The 14,590-nt window shown below is 48.0% G+C and overlaps 1 protein-coding gene across 13 annotated transcripts in view; it reads right to left on the bottom strand.

Moving 5' to 3' along the window:
• Positions 1–2,969: 2,969 nt before the first annotated feature.
• PPP6R3 (protein phosphatase 6 regulatory subunit 3) overlaps positions 2,970–14,590 on the bottom strand; it is a 116,619-nt gene continuing 104,998 nt past the window's right edge. For 8 of the 13 annotated variants that reach the window (XM_084750643.1, XM_084750644.1, XM_084750645.1 and 5 more), the window contains 5 exons: positions 14,171–14,277; positions 12,999–13,149; positions 7,919–7,936; positions 7,535–7,654; positions 2,970–5,054 (listed from right to left, as the gene is read on the bottom strand). In XM_084750643.1, coding sequence (XP_084606769.1) covers positions 5,003–5,054; positions 7,535–7,654; positions 7,919–7,936; positions 12,999–13,149; positions 14,171–14,277 — 448 coding nt within the window. In that variant the 3' untranslated portion in view covers positions 2,970–5,002. The remainder of the gene's footprint in view (positions 5,055–7,534; positions 7,655–7,918; positions 7,937–12,998; positions 13,150–14,170; positions 14,278–14,590) is intronic. The other 5 variants (XM_084750641.1, XM_084750646.1, XM_084750648.1 and 2 more) reach the window with 1 other exon arrangement.

Here is a 14,590-nt window from a genome sequence, read left to right as displayed (position 1 = left end):
GGCTAGGGCTCCTTTTGTTCCACCACAGGTGTTAGGCAGATGCTCTGAAGTGCTTCAGGCAGCTTTTGTATGGTTAGCATTTGACAGCAAAGAACAGCAGGCTGCAGGACAGCAGCGGTGTGTGGCGCCTCCTAGTGTTACAGCCTTTCCGCAGGTCCAGGGAAACCGATTCTTTGCTCATTGGCACTGCAGCTTTGGAGCAAAACTAGACATCATAATTGCTCAGCCCTCGACAGCTCTAACGGCTTCAATAGTCCTCCAGCAACGAGAGCCTGCAGTTTTCCTTCTGTGGGCTTTCCGGCTTCCTATCCTTTGGCCCCGACTCTCCGGCTTTTCTCTACTCCGCCTCTCCTCTTGTTCTTGTCCCGACGTCTCTTCAGCTCTTTCACCACTTCTTCAGCGGCCATCCAGCTGGCCTCCTTGCTGCTTTTGAAGTTGGCCTTGTCAACCGCTGTGGCTGCCACTGCTCCATTGTGCCAGCAGCCAAGCCCTTCCTTATTACTAAAAGGAGACAAGAGCACTTGAGAGAGAAGCCTGTGTTTGGGGTGGGGGTGGGGGGAGGAGGAGGAGGAGGGTCTTCCTGGGGTGGGTCCTCCCAGCTCACTAAGGGAGTGAGGCACCTGCTACACAGCACAGAAGGGACATCTGTACTAACCATAGCTCTGTCTCTTTAGCAACAGACATGGCAGTCCTCTTGCTAGGCCCCCAGAGGAAGTGTAGACTCTGCCTCAGGCAGAAATGGTCACAGGGCCACCTAGAGATCACCAATGCTTTTGGTGACAAAGTCTAACATAGTTCCGACATGCAAAACGGCCTCACTTGGTCCCCATGCCCCTTTATCGCCAACTCTCCTTCTGTGGCTTGAGCAGGGCAAGGCCCCTCCAAAATTCACTTTTAAGTTGAATCCCCACTGAGGGTGACATGGAGGGGCTTGGTTGGACTCCTGGTGTCTAGAGATGAGGCCTTGGTGAGAGAGATTAGGATCTGATAAGGTGACCAGGGCGCAAATTAGACGAGGAGCCCAGAAAGCACACACACGCTCTTGCCTCGCCCCACGAGACATCTAGGGCTGCCAGGGTTCGGCTAGCAGTTCACAACCTGGAAACCACAGCCAAGGCAAACCTCGGTGTACCTTACGGTCTGCAGCACTGCTACTGACAGCAGAAAATCAAACAAGTATCTCCTTCTTGAGGGGTAAGTTTTTTATAGTGCCATCACATTGTCTGCTGCACTGCACGCCCACCTGTCTAGGTGAACCTGTACATGTGAGGTCTCCACTCACATGACTACAGCACTCGTACTGGTGCCGGGGGGCAGAAATCCAGCATGTGGCTGCACTGTCACGTGCCTGGTTTTTTTTGGGGGGGGGAGGGAGCCTGGTTTTTTTTTGGGGGGGGGGAGCACTGGACAGTTATCAGTAAAGCGACAAATTTCTCTTGGTGTTTTTATGTGAACATCTAAATTGTGGAATTATAAGGCAGTTTGCATAAGAAACCATCCTCCACAAAAGCCAAAACAAAACAAACGCTCAGCAACTTCCCAAATGGGCATAGTACATCATTTGCAGTTAACAGCAGCAGCACTGGATGTTTTTAAAGGTTTTTTCATTATGTGTATTATATATCCTGGCCTGACATACACCTGCATCCAGAAGAGGGCATCAGATCACATTATAGATGGTTGTGAGCCACCACGTAGCTGAGAATTGAACGCATGACCTTTATAAGAGCAGTGAGTGCTCTTAACCTCTGAGCAGTCTCTCTAGCCCTTGGTTGTTTTTTTTGTTTGTTTGTTTTTGTTTTTTAAAGACAAGGGATTTCTGTGTAGCTTTGGCTGTCTTGGAACTTACTCTGTAGACCAGGCTAGACTCAAACTCAGAGATCTGCCTGCCTCTGCTGGGATCACAGGCATGCACCACCACACCTGACTGCCTGTATCTGTTGCCGTGTGCGCCTGAGCTGCTTCTTGCCAGGTAGTTACAGCAAGTATGACTAACGCAGGACGGCACGCTGGACCTCTTGTGTTGACTGGCCATCCTAAGTCTTTGTGAATGTTAGATTTGCTCACTGCTGAGCTGAGTTTCCCACCTTACTCTCGGAACACTAGTTTCTTTATTCCAAATGAGTCCTTTATTGGGGCATGGATCAAGCCTAACCTGCTTCACTGTTTTGAGAGCTTCGATTCTGGCTGTACTTTGACGGTTTGTGTTGTCTGAAGAACTCTGTGCTTGGAAGACTCCTACTTTTGAAGCTTCACTGTTTTTAGACCTGGTATCTCTCAGAGTAATTTCTGTGTTAGGTGGCAAGCAGTGCTCTCTCCACACAAATATTGTCATGTGCACCAGTGTCTTACCTGCATTTGTGTACCGTGTGTGTGTGTGTATGTGTGTGTGTGTGTGTGTGCAGAAGTCAAAAGAGGGTATTGACGTCTCTGGAACTAGAGTTACACACAGGTGGCTGGGAGCAGCCTGAGGTGGAAATTGGACCTGGGTCGTCTTTAAGATCAAGCATTGCTCAGCCTCATCCAGTTTTACTTGAGAGTTCAAGTGGTGTACCAAGCTTGGCACACGGGCTGCAGCAGACCCCAACACAGGAATATTAAACCGCAGTTATGGGTGAATGTACCTAAAGGCCACTAGGAGGTGCTGTTGCACTAGCATAGCCCCATTATCAGGCACCACCTTGCCAGAATTTGAGCCTACTTTTCACTCCAACCAAAGAGCCAAGCTGTCCTTGCTACACTTATCAGCTGGGATCCACCTGCCTCTACCTCCCAAGTTTCCCTCTTAGCAAAACTGAATTGAGCATCTATGTGAGGCACTGGTAGCTGCTGGTGTGTGCAAGTCACAGCAGCGGCTAAGAGTGTTTCTCCAGTATGAGCTGGCATGCCCAGGAGCCAAGGACAGATGAAAGCTGAAGAGGAATCTAAGCCCCGCCCCTTCCCCCCAAAAATAGGCTCAAGAGGAGCTCTCTAGAAACAAAGCATCAGGCTTTATTTTTGTTATTACTTTTAATACAGGTATTGTACTGTAGACATCTGTTAGTCTTGTAGCTCATTCGGCCAATACACAAATATGAAAGGAGCAGGAACTCATCGCAGGACCTGGCTGGCACCCTCCAGCCCCACACACACCTTGTCCCGTTTACCCTCACAGCCTCTCCCCCCAAGACAAGCAAACCAAAGTCCTTCCCCAAACAACACCCCAGTGCTCCTTTCCCAATGGACGGTGGGATGGAAAAGCCAGCCCAGTCCACAGCAAGGAGACAGCGTGGGTTGACAAGGGGCCAAACCCTGGCCATGGGCAGCAAGGCTCGTCACCAGGTGAGACAGGAGCATGCCATCTGCCAGCAATGTGAGGTCCTGGGCCTCGCAGGTCAACCATCCCTGAGACGAGCAGAAGGAGCCCTGTCCTCTGGTGGCACCAGGTTCCAGAGGAGAATGCAGTTTCTTCTGAAGGAGCTATGACTAAAGGGTCCTGAGCGGGCACGCACAGGCCACCGAGCCCCTCACCACCAGTCCCAGGACCTCCTCCTGCCCACTGAGCCTGGTAACCAGGCCTGCCTCGGACACCTGAGGCGGTCCCTGCACTGTGTACAGTGAGAAGCGAGTAAGGAGTAAGGCATTGGACATGTGACTCTATCTCCGTATGTGATGTCATGTAGGCACACTGCTTGGGATGCTGGTTCTAAAAAACTTGTTGGCCATTTTTCAGAATATCCTTTTGGTTTTAAATACTGGTCAGGAAAAAAATGATGTAAAAATACGTGAATATTTTCTATTACAGAAATGAAAAACTGATCTGCATCTAAAAGTGCAAGAGGTGAGGTGACAGAGCCCTTTCCCCAGATGCCACGGCAGTGCACAAGCCATTGCTTCAGCTGTTGGAGGAGGCTGGGATGTGTTTATGCTGACATAGAAAATTATAAATTACACTGAATTAGTATCCATAATCACTATATACACACAAACCAGTTCTAAAACCCACTGGTTTACAAGTGAAAACCTCACAAGGTACAGTAAAACAAGAAACATGCTTGGATGCCAGGTTGTGATTCGGTTACAGCCAGCCCGCTTGATGGACGCACTCTACCCGGCAGCACGAGCATTTCCAGACTCCACTTAGAGCAGTGTGGGTGCAGGCTGCTCAGAAATGGCCATCAGTGATGCTTACCGACGAGGGACATTTTGGTGAATGGGTTCAAAGGTGGATGAACTACCAAACAAAACAAACACCCCCCCACCCCCAAAACCCACCACAGCCATGTACACTCCAACACTCTAGTGTTTCATCTGCAGAAAGAAACGCTCTGAGCAAACAAGACCTTAACAGAACATATGGCTTTACAAGAACAGCAATTTATCAACTAAGTTGTAGCAATAAATACTTAATCTCCACCAAGACTCACGCATTTGATCCGCCTGAAACAATACAGAAAACAGTTACCAATCGAAAGCGGGTTATAAAAACAAGTATTTCTTATTCAAAATCACTTTGTAAGTCAGAACAACCAAAATAACACGCAGAGGGCTTTTCCAGCAACAGCTCTGTGCCAACCTGGAAGAAAAATGAATTCAGAATTTTGTACAAGGTGGAAAATGTATGAAAACTGCCTAATACTTTGGTCACACTAATAATTGTCAAATAGTTATGTTTTGAATACAATAGATCTGTGTAGTCACTTTATAAAACTATTCTTACAACCATCTGAACTATGTATCACTACTATTATTACACGGGTGGCGAGATCTGATGTCACAGGCTACCCATTATTTAGATCAATACAATATAAACATACGCAAAAATTCTTGGTATTTGTCAATGTGCAATATTTTTACACTTCTGAATTTCTCTGTACAACGTCTTAGAATCTAAAATATAAAGGTTGCTGGTCCTGATCCCTTGCAGAGTGCAGCAGTGGTGGCTTGGCAGCTCTGGGTAAGCCCTCCAGAGCCCCTGGGTGGTGGTGGCCTGCAGTCCTCAGTCAGCAGCAGATGTCACTCATCATACAGGGCCATTAACTGATGTGTCACTTGGCATGCTTGGTTGGTCAGTCCTACAGAGGAGACAGACACCTGAGGCACTTCAAGTTGAGCAGGATGGAAATCAGCTCTGCCCTCCCCTCCACACAGGGCATATGGCTGCCAATGGTGGTGGAACAGCAGGTGTGTGGAAGCTCCTGACCCAGCTTCTCAAAACTACTCGAAGGTGTGTTCAGATCACACAACAGTTCAGCTTTCACACTGCTGCTCCCCGCATGTGCTTCGGAAGTTCTGCTCTGTCCTACGGGGGTACAAACCCACTCCCACCTGGAAAGCAGAGCTCTGCTACTAGAAAATGGGAAGGAAAAAGGTGTGTGAAGATGACTGTTGAGAACAAAGGGGCAGATGATGCTGGCTCCCACAGAGTAGAGACAGCATAGACAAGGTGGTTGAAGAGAGCAGCAACGGGTCTTTTGCCAAAACACAACCTGCGGCATTTGAACAGGGTTATCCAGACACACACAGATGCTTTTTAACTGAGCTGCTTTCCCTGGAGGTCTGCCAACTACACAGCAACTGTGAGGTGCCCCTCAATATTGTGCTCTAACTACACATGATGGTGCCTCATGCATGAGGCACAGGGACTGAGGATGCTAGAGCCAGACAGAGCTGTGTGTGACTGCATCTGCAGTTCACAAGCTGTGTGCCGTTAAACACATTTCTTAACTGCTCAGTCCTGCTTTCTCCTCAGCAGAAAGGGGACAATAACGCCCATTCCAAGGCTTTTAAGTTATGATGTGTGCAAACAATAGCTGTACAGACAGAACATGTGGGCTATGGTAGCAGTGCAAATCCCTCAGGCTGAAGTAGAGAATGGTCCAGCAAGCCTGGGACTCAGAGCAGTCCAAGAAGCACTGGGGAAGGCTGCCATCTGCACTCTTCCCCAGACTGCTTCCAGGAGTGCTGGCAGCACACAGAGCTCCCCGGGCACCAGCTCAGTGCCTCTGCTTAGAGGCTAGCCCTGTACCCCCACCTTCCCACATGCAAACGTACCGTCTCCCCTTGAGCATGTTCTTCAGGCTGAGATACCCGCCTACTGTGGCTTCACTAGTAACTCCTGTTTTAACCAGGGCTGACCGAAAAAGCACGGATGGTCAGTGTAGCCTAAAGTACCTGATTTTCTACTAGCTTACCCTAACTTTTGCAGCTCCTCCTGCAGACTGAAGGGCAGCGCCTTTCATGCTATATAAACAGCTAGAGAGGACCTAAGTCAGTCAAGAGCCAAGAAGCAATCCACAGCCTCTTCAATGACTTCTGTCAGACCTATCAAGAAAACACTCCCCAATCCATGCTCCAAAGACAGCTTAGCTGTCCTGCCTGTTCAACAGGCAGAAATTAGGAGCTGACATAACCATGTCAAGGTACCCTGCAGACCCCAGGGAAAGGGGAACTTCCCGAATAGCTAGAAGCCTAGTCAGTGCCTTCACTCCCCAAGTCTTTCTGTAGGCAGAAAGATTAAAAAAAAACAAAACAAAACAAAAAAACCCCCACAAATCTACACCTCATGAGGTTTAGAATTTCTATGAGAACACAAACAGAGCAGAGGGTTGCCACGAATAGGGGCTTCCTGACCAGGAGTAGTGAGTGGCCTTGCTGGTTCCTGTCCACTGGTTCTGCAGGGTGCGGCCCACTGGGCAGTCTGGCCAGGGGAAAGTACACTTTTGCAACTGCTGTAAAGGTAACTGTAGTCCTTTTTCTATCTTTTATCAGGAGTAAGCTCTGAAAGCTGCTAAACAAAGCTTCTTGCTGTCCAGGGCACATCCTCATTCATCTTCTGACGTAGGCTCCTGTGAATCCAGGGCCACCTGGCTTTACCTGCGAGGCTGGGTGTATGGGCGTGGGCCCTCTGCAGCTGAGGCTCTAGCTTGGCCTATCCCTTCAGACCACTGGCTCAGTCTAAGCAAAAGGTGACTAGAAAGAAAACACCACAATCAAATGGCTCTGGTAGTGGGGCTGTCCACTAAGGCATGCACACCACAGGCATCAATCCTTCAGAGACTGATCCCATGAGGGCTCCCCTTCTAGGGCTGAATTACTCAGCAGTAAATGGCAAAGGGCCCCAGACAAGCCCCCTGGGATCACAGGTGTGGCTGGGAAATGAGGCCGTCAGGTCTGTTCCCTCACAAGACCACTGAGGACTCCACTCCTGGAGGGCTCACCACCATTCACAGTACAGCCTCAGGAGAAGAACTCAGTTTGGCCTGAGCAATCACTTGTCGCCATGACCTTCCTGCAGAGCTAGTGCATCGATCATCCAGGCTTGAGGCAAGGATTCTGGCTGCCGGCTGCAGAGGTAAGTTTTGTTTCTCACAGCCTGGCTGGGGCACGCACCTTGAGACTCGAGAAATGCCACTGTGCCTAGCACACTGCTAAAGGAGTATGTGCAGCTACAAAGCCCTTTCAAGCCCCGACCTTGTGTCAACTCCCCTCCACCTTCCAGGAGATGGCAAGCAGAGGCAGGGTGGAGCCCGTACAGGCAGGAAGAGTGGTTTACCTTTGCTCGGGACTACAGCTGGGAGTCCGGGGAGCTGTGCACTTGGCCTCTGCTGGCTCGGGGGTCTCTTCCGCATCTTTGCAACTAGCATCTTGAGAGGTAGACAATTTCTCTTCCTCACTACAAGAGAGAGGAAGACAGAGGTATCACATACAAGGCATGATGTCCAGGGCCAGAGGATGAGGTCACATGCAAATGGCTCTGAAGTCATGACTGCCATGGAGGCAAGCCCTGGGGCTAGCATGCTCAGGGTGGAAGGACCACAGAAATGCAGACAGTGACTGGGGAACCACGAGAGGAAAGGGCCGATACAGGTGGGAACGGAGAGGGACAATGTAATGTGGCTGTTGTCTGAGGAAGAGCGGTCCGTGTCACCGTACATACCGGTAGGACTTCAACACTCTGAGGCCAAGTGTGCAAAACAGAAAAAGAAACGTACAAGAGTTTCAGAACACTCCTAGAAATGAGGAATTGGGGAAACATGTCCACGACTGCACATGGCACCCCGAAGAGTCGGTGGAGGTGTGAAGAGAACCTGTTTGAAGGAACAGGAGCCTTTAGTCCCGCCGTGCACTCAAGGCCAGGCCCACCACTTGTATGTGCTCCTGGCTTGCAGCCTTGCCTCCGGCCAGAGGTGAGCCACCGCTAGGCCAGGTGGAAAGCCGCCTGCTGTCCTCCAGCAGCGCGTGCCAAGAGCAGACACCAGGAAGGAACAAGAAACCAAGAGCAGGAGCAGCAGTGAATGGGAGCCGGAAGTGCCTGTGGGCAGCTCTTGGTGGAGAGACAGCAGGCACATTGCTGACTCTTGAACTGGAAGCTCAGCTGTGTTCTGTTCCACCTGAACTCACACTTTCGCCAATTCAAAGAGATTCCGAAAGCTTTCATGTCCTCAGATCCAAGCTTGGCCAGGGAACTACTCACAACCTACATATCCGCTGCAGGACTGACCCCAGGCTTTCCACAGTGCTGGACCACCAAGCTCTACCCCACACCCCTTCTTTGTCAGCTCACTTTTGTCACCCCTCTTTCTACTCCTTTCCCTCCAAAGCAACTACTCTAACACACTTACCCATCACTACTTGTTTACTCCAAGCCATGAGCCTGGACCCAGATCCAAAGCCTATTTCTCTGTACTGCCTGTAGTGTCACATGCTCCTGAACAATGGCACTATGGCCACAGTGAACATCCACCTCTCTGTGGCTCACTACAGCCACAAGCAAACCAACCTTCAGGCCTCAGGCTGCCAGGAACATTAATCACCAGCACCAGCACTTCTTAGGGGGTACGCGCAGGAGAGGAAAATCGAGAGCTACCTTTTTTTTAAAAGTCAGCATCGAATCCTCTCTTACAAACTTGCCTTCTCCACTATCAAGGCCCGGCTCCCAATCTAAGTCCTTTCTAGTCTCCTCAAACCTAGTAAGTAGTGGGTGGTGGCGCCTGCTCTCATCTCCAGAGGCTTTTCAGTCTTCTTGGTGTATGTGCCTGTAACCTGCTATCTTCTGCTCATACTCTGACTGGGTTCCCTTGCCCACACCATCCATCTCCTTCTCTTTGAGACAAGGCTCACTATGTAGCCCAGTCTAGTCTCAAACTCACTAGTCAGGCTACAGGCGTGGTTCAGTTCAAAGTGTGCACAAAGCCTTGGGTTGCCTCCTCAGGACTTGAGAGGTGGAGTCAGGAAGACCATGAATTCAAGATTATCCTCATAGTGAGTTCAGTCCAGCCTAGGCTGTAGGAAACTCTGCCTTAAACAAAGCATTCTTTCTGTGAAGCCCAGGCAGGTCAGACTGTCAGCAGTCCTTGACTGACTCCTGTGGTTACTGACATCATCTCCCCCAGGGGACTTTCTTGTTCTTATCAGCATATAGGGATTCCTTGAATCCCAGATTCCAATCTCTTGTTTAAGCACTACAATTTCTTTCCCAATCGTCTTTCTTTTTTCTTTTGAGACAGGGTTTCTCTGTGTAGCCTTGGCTGTCCTGGACTCACTTGGTAGACCAGGCTGGCCTCGAACTCACAGCAATCTGCCTGCCTCTGCCTCCCGAGTGCTGGGATTATAGGAGTGTACCACTACGCTTGGTTCAAGAGCATGGTTTTATTTATTTGTTTTTTGTTTTTCGAGACAGGGTTTTTCTGTGTGGCCTTGGCTGTCCTGAAACTCACTATGCAGACCAGGCTAGCCTCAAACTCAGAGATCCACCTGTCTCTGCCAAGGGCTGAAATTAAAGGTGTGTACTACCACCACCCAGCTTGCTCTCTGTTTCTTAATCACTAAGTAGAAACTTTTAATATCAATGTCATGATTTCAATTCTTTTTGCATTATAGTTTCTGGGTTTTTACTTATTATTTTTACTTTATGTGTATGGGTATTTGCCTACAATGTAAATCTGTGTACCATGTGTGTGCCTGGTGCCTACAGAGGCCAGAAGGTGTTAAATTTCCTGAAAGTGCAGTTACAGATGGTTGCGAGCCTCTATGTGGGGACTAGTAATCCAACCCTAAGTACTCTGCAAGAGCAGCCAGTACTCTGAGCCATTTCTTCAATGCCCCCGCCCCTCAATTTGTTTTCTTTCTTTTTTTTAAAGACAGATTTTCTCTGTGTAGTTCTGGCTGTCCTGGAGCTCACAAGATCTACCTGTCTCTACCTCCAGAGTGCTGGGATTAAAGGTGTGCACCACCACCACCCAGCTTGTTTTCATTATTTTTTAAGGTTATTTTAAATTATGAATAGGTTTGTCTGTCTGCATTTGAGTGTGTATATGTGAGTGAAGGTACCCAAGGGAGCCAGAAGCATCAGATCCCTGGAGCTGGAATCACAGATGGCAATGAGCTGCCTGACATGGATGCTGGGAAGTGAACATGGATCATCTGGAAGAGCAGAATATTCTTAATCACCAAGCCTTCTTTCCAGCCACCCTTACTTGTTTTTAAAAGAAGTACTTTTCTGCCTATAGGTAAGGACAGTTTATCTTTTCCTCTGTTAACTCCCATGAGCACACCATTCGGCTCTAGTGCCTGTCTCTTCACCTGGAGAGCATGGACAAGACTCATAGCTGCACCTCACAGGGTTCCTAAGAGAGCTGCTTGAAGCATAAGACATGCATAGGGCACTGAAGTGTACACACATTCTCTTACAAATGTATTTTAGACAATATTCAGCAAGACAGTAAGAGCGATTTTCTCAAGTGCTGAGATGACAGGCACACATCACTATGAACAGCTGGTCTCTTGTTTTCGCATGTATGTGCATATGACTGTGTATACTTGCCCATGTATGCACAGGTGGAGATCAAAGTTGATGTTGAATGTCTTCTTCAACTGTTTCTCACATTATCTGGGCCACTGTCTTTCCATGAACCTGCAGCTCACTACTTAAGCTAAGCTGGAGGACTAGCAACCTTCCAGGATCTGCCTGTCCTCACCATGTTGGGATTATAGTTGCACATAACTGGGCTAACCTTTTATGTGGATGCTGGGGATCCAAACTAAAGTCCTCATCCTTATGGAGCAACACTTTACACATTGAGTTGGCACCCAGTCCCAACAGCTTGTATTCTCTTCATAATCCCCCTGTAGTTGTTTGCAAGGTACTTAGTGCTGGGATGAACATGGCCTTGTGCACAGGCTCTACCACTGAAAGGCCTGCCCTCTCCATCATCTCCTGCTATCTCCATCATCACCGCCCATCCCTTAAGTACCGTAAGGAAGCACAGTTTCAATGCCCAGATCTTTGAGGATGACTGCACTGGTGCCCCTTTGTCACCTAGGTAAGCTAGGAACCTTGAATTTCCACCTACATTGTGAGTGTTCAGAACAAACTCCTTCTAAGAACTCTTACTGAACTTGAAGGCAAATCTGACTTGGCTGATGTCTCTGCGGCACTGAGTTGTCTGGGGATGGTGTGTAATGTCTGTACTTGCTTAAATCATCTTCAAAACTTCTCTACAGAAATCTTCATTATAATAATAATTCCTAAATAAAAATGGGCTTCATTGTTGTGTTTTGTTTAGTTTTAGTATTTTTTGTCTTACTCTTTTTGTTTGTTTGATTTACATTTTTTGGTTTGGTTTTTTTGAGAGAGAACATGAAGTCTGCATGGGAAAGGAGGTGGGAAAGAGCTGAAGAAGGGGGGCACGATCATAATATAACATTTTTTAATTACGAAAAAAATCCTAAGTGGACAGACTGATGTGTTTTGTGAAAGGTATGCACTAACATGCACAGCTTAAGACTACTCATTAATAAAACAAAAAACAAAAAAAAACAAAAAACAAAAAACACTGGTCTTCTAACTATTTTCTGACCAGTTCTGTTGACAGCTTGCACTGCTTCCCTCACTACCTTTGTCTGCATCTCCAGCCTTTCTCTCTAGCAAAGTCTGTAAGGCAGTGATCACAAACAGCCCCCCTCTATCCCTCCAGACCCCAAAATAGATGCAACTGATACATAAGATGTAACTCCCGCTGTAGCTTTCAGTGTTTTTGTTTGTTTGTTTGTTTTTATTATTCAAGACAGGGTTTCTCTGTATAGCACTGGCTGTCCTGGAACTCATTTGGTAGCCTGGTCTGGCCTCAAACTCAGTGATCCACCTGCCTCTGCCTTTCAAGTGCTGGGATTAAAGGCGTGAGCCACTACACCCGATCCCTTTCAGTGCTTTTGTTTATTTTTGGTTTTTCAAGACACAGGGTTTCTCTGTGTAGCTTTGGCCATCCTGGACTCCTGTAGATGAGGATGGCCTTCAATTCACAGTGATCCTCCTGCCTCTGCCTCCCGAGTGCTGGGATTAAAGGTGTGCGCCACCAGGCCCATCCACCTTTCAGTGTTTTTAAATTCTTAGCAAGTTAATGGAGTTCACAGCTCTGTTAAGTGGCTCAGTGGGTTGACCTTATGGTGTAGAACCTTATGAACAATCAAATTTCCTTTAGTTCAATATAAGGATTCAGGAAACAACATGCATACAACTTTCACGTCTAGTTTGCTTAGAAGTAAAGCTTTCTAGTTTGTGACTAGTTCTGTGGTTTTGGAGTGGCTTTACTGCCACCATGAAAAGATCTGGATAAATATGGTATTTTTTACTATCACATGCCTGAGTGGCACCACAGCTGATGCTGGCCAGCAGGCAGGCATTTCCTTCACAGACCACTGTGACTATCCTGCTGAACTACAGTGATTGCATTAGAGCTACAGGCACGATCTCCAGATCTCCATGCCACTGAATCTTGGATGGACAGGAAGACTGCAGCCTCTGTCTACTGCCAATCTGCTAGACTGTGAAGACACACACACATGAGGAAAAATGCACTGTAGGGGCCTAAATTCTCCATCTCTTGGTTAACATTAATGGAAATGTTCAAAGATAACAAGGTAGCCTTTTGGATACTCATTTGGATCTAAAAATGTCCAGTTTCTTCCCCCTTTCCTCCCAACAAGCTGTCACTGTAGCAGCCCCAGACTCGGGTTACCTTTTGAAGACAGCAGTCTCTGTCTTGGCGTCTACAGTGAGGCTGAGTGTTTCCTTCATGCCGCCATTCATCACGGTCTCAGTTACCTTGTCTGTACTCTCGGCATCCTCTTCCCCATCTGAACTGGCTTCCATGGCCACGCTGGCTGGTGCTGAAAGTGCATACAGTGGATGGTCACATCCACCAAACCTGCCCTGGAGCTATGCCCCTTTCTACTCAAACTCCTGTGCCTCAGCCCTACCCACTACTTCAAGATGTTAAGAGTGGCAACTCTGCTTGACTACATTCTTGTTGGGATCCTGCTTTTACGAATGCCCACCAGGGTGGCTCTCTCACAAGTTTTCATCAACGGAGAGCTGCTAAGTCCCAAGAGTCTTACTAGCTCTGTGTCCACATAGTCCCAGCTTTCTCGAACTACTCCTAGGCCCATTCTAGAACCCAGGGGAACAAGCCTGGGGAATCTTTCGTTTGGTCTGCAACAGGAGCCATATTGTATGCTCACTAGTTATGAGCCTGGACTTGCCAGATTTCTGAACAGAATGCCCCCACCCCTACTTCTGATCTGTACAACCCCAAGGAGGAGAGACCATTCTGTGCCTCTAGCTCTTTAGCCATCAAACCAGCTACAATGGATTTTTAAATATTTATTTATTTATTTATTGGTTTTTTGAGACTGGGTCTCTCTGTGTAGCCTTGACTGTCCTGGACTCGCTTTGTAGACCAGGCTGACCTTGAACTCACAGTGATGCACCTGCCTCTGCTTCCCGAGTGCTGGGATTAAAGGCGTGCGCCACTACCACCCAGCTACAATGGAGTTTTAAATGTTAAGCTGCTATAGTTTAGAGAGTCTCAACTGAATAACTCTATCAGGTGAGTCTTTTGGAGGGATTATATGGATATTAAATGATGCAGGAGGATCTAGTCAGATGTGGGCCAGGCTCTACCTGGGCACTATGCTTCCTCCTCTAGCTTTTGATACCTATCCTTAACAGTGACAGGGCTGACAGTTGGAACCAACTCCTTCTCGAATCAATGTTTTGTCGTCTGTCAACATACAGTTTCTTCTCCTGTGATAGCCTACTATCTTATTTTCCTACCTCCTTTTTAGTCTGAGCCCAAGCCTGGTCCCGTTTGGCCTACTACCTGCGAGCATACTGGCACACTGTACTCACCCTCCACTTGAGTGGCCAAGGCAGCTGCACCAGGTGTCAAGGGGTCCAGAGGCTCAGTGCTGGTTTCCATTTCCACAGGAGAATTACTCCTCAAAGAATCCTTTGTGCTTTCAGAAAAGAGAAAATTCAAATGTCAGCAGTGGGAACAGATCTCCATACGTAGTATTCAAATGTTGACAAAGCCATTCAGGAAAATTATGAAATAAGATCTCTGTCATCAAGTAAAACAAACCCCAGCACTGCCAGTGACACCCGTTGGCACCTAAAGCACTAGACTGGTGGCAAGGGAGACACAAGCTCCCATATACGGGGAAGTCAGTTCTGCCTTATAGCTGTGTCATTCCACGGGTGTTGGTCAGGGACCCACTCTTACTCCCATCAGTCCACTTGTGGAGCCTGTGAAGCCGCACAGCTCTGGAA

This window comes from Acomys minous (assembly GCF_964271855.1).
Source record: "Acomys minous genome assembly, chromosome: 2".
Taxonomy (NCBI): domain Eukaryota; kingdom Metazoa; phylum Chordata; class Mammalia; order Rodentia; family Muridae; genus Acomys; species Acomys minous.
Note: the sequence above shows the minus strand (reverse complement) of the source record. Positions and strands in the feature narration are given on the sequence as shown.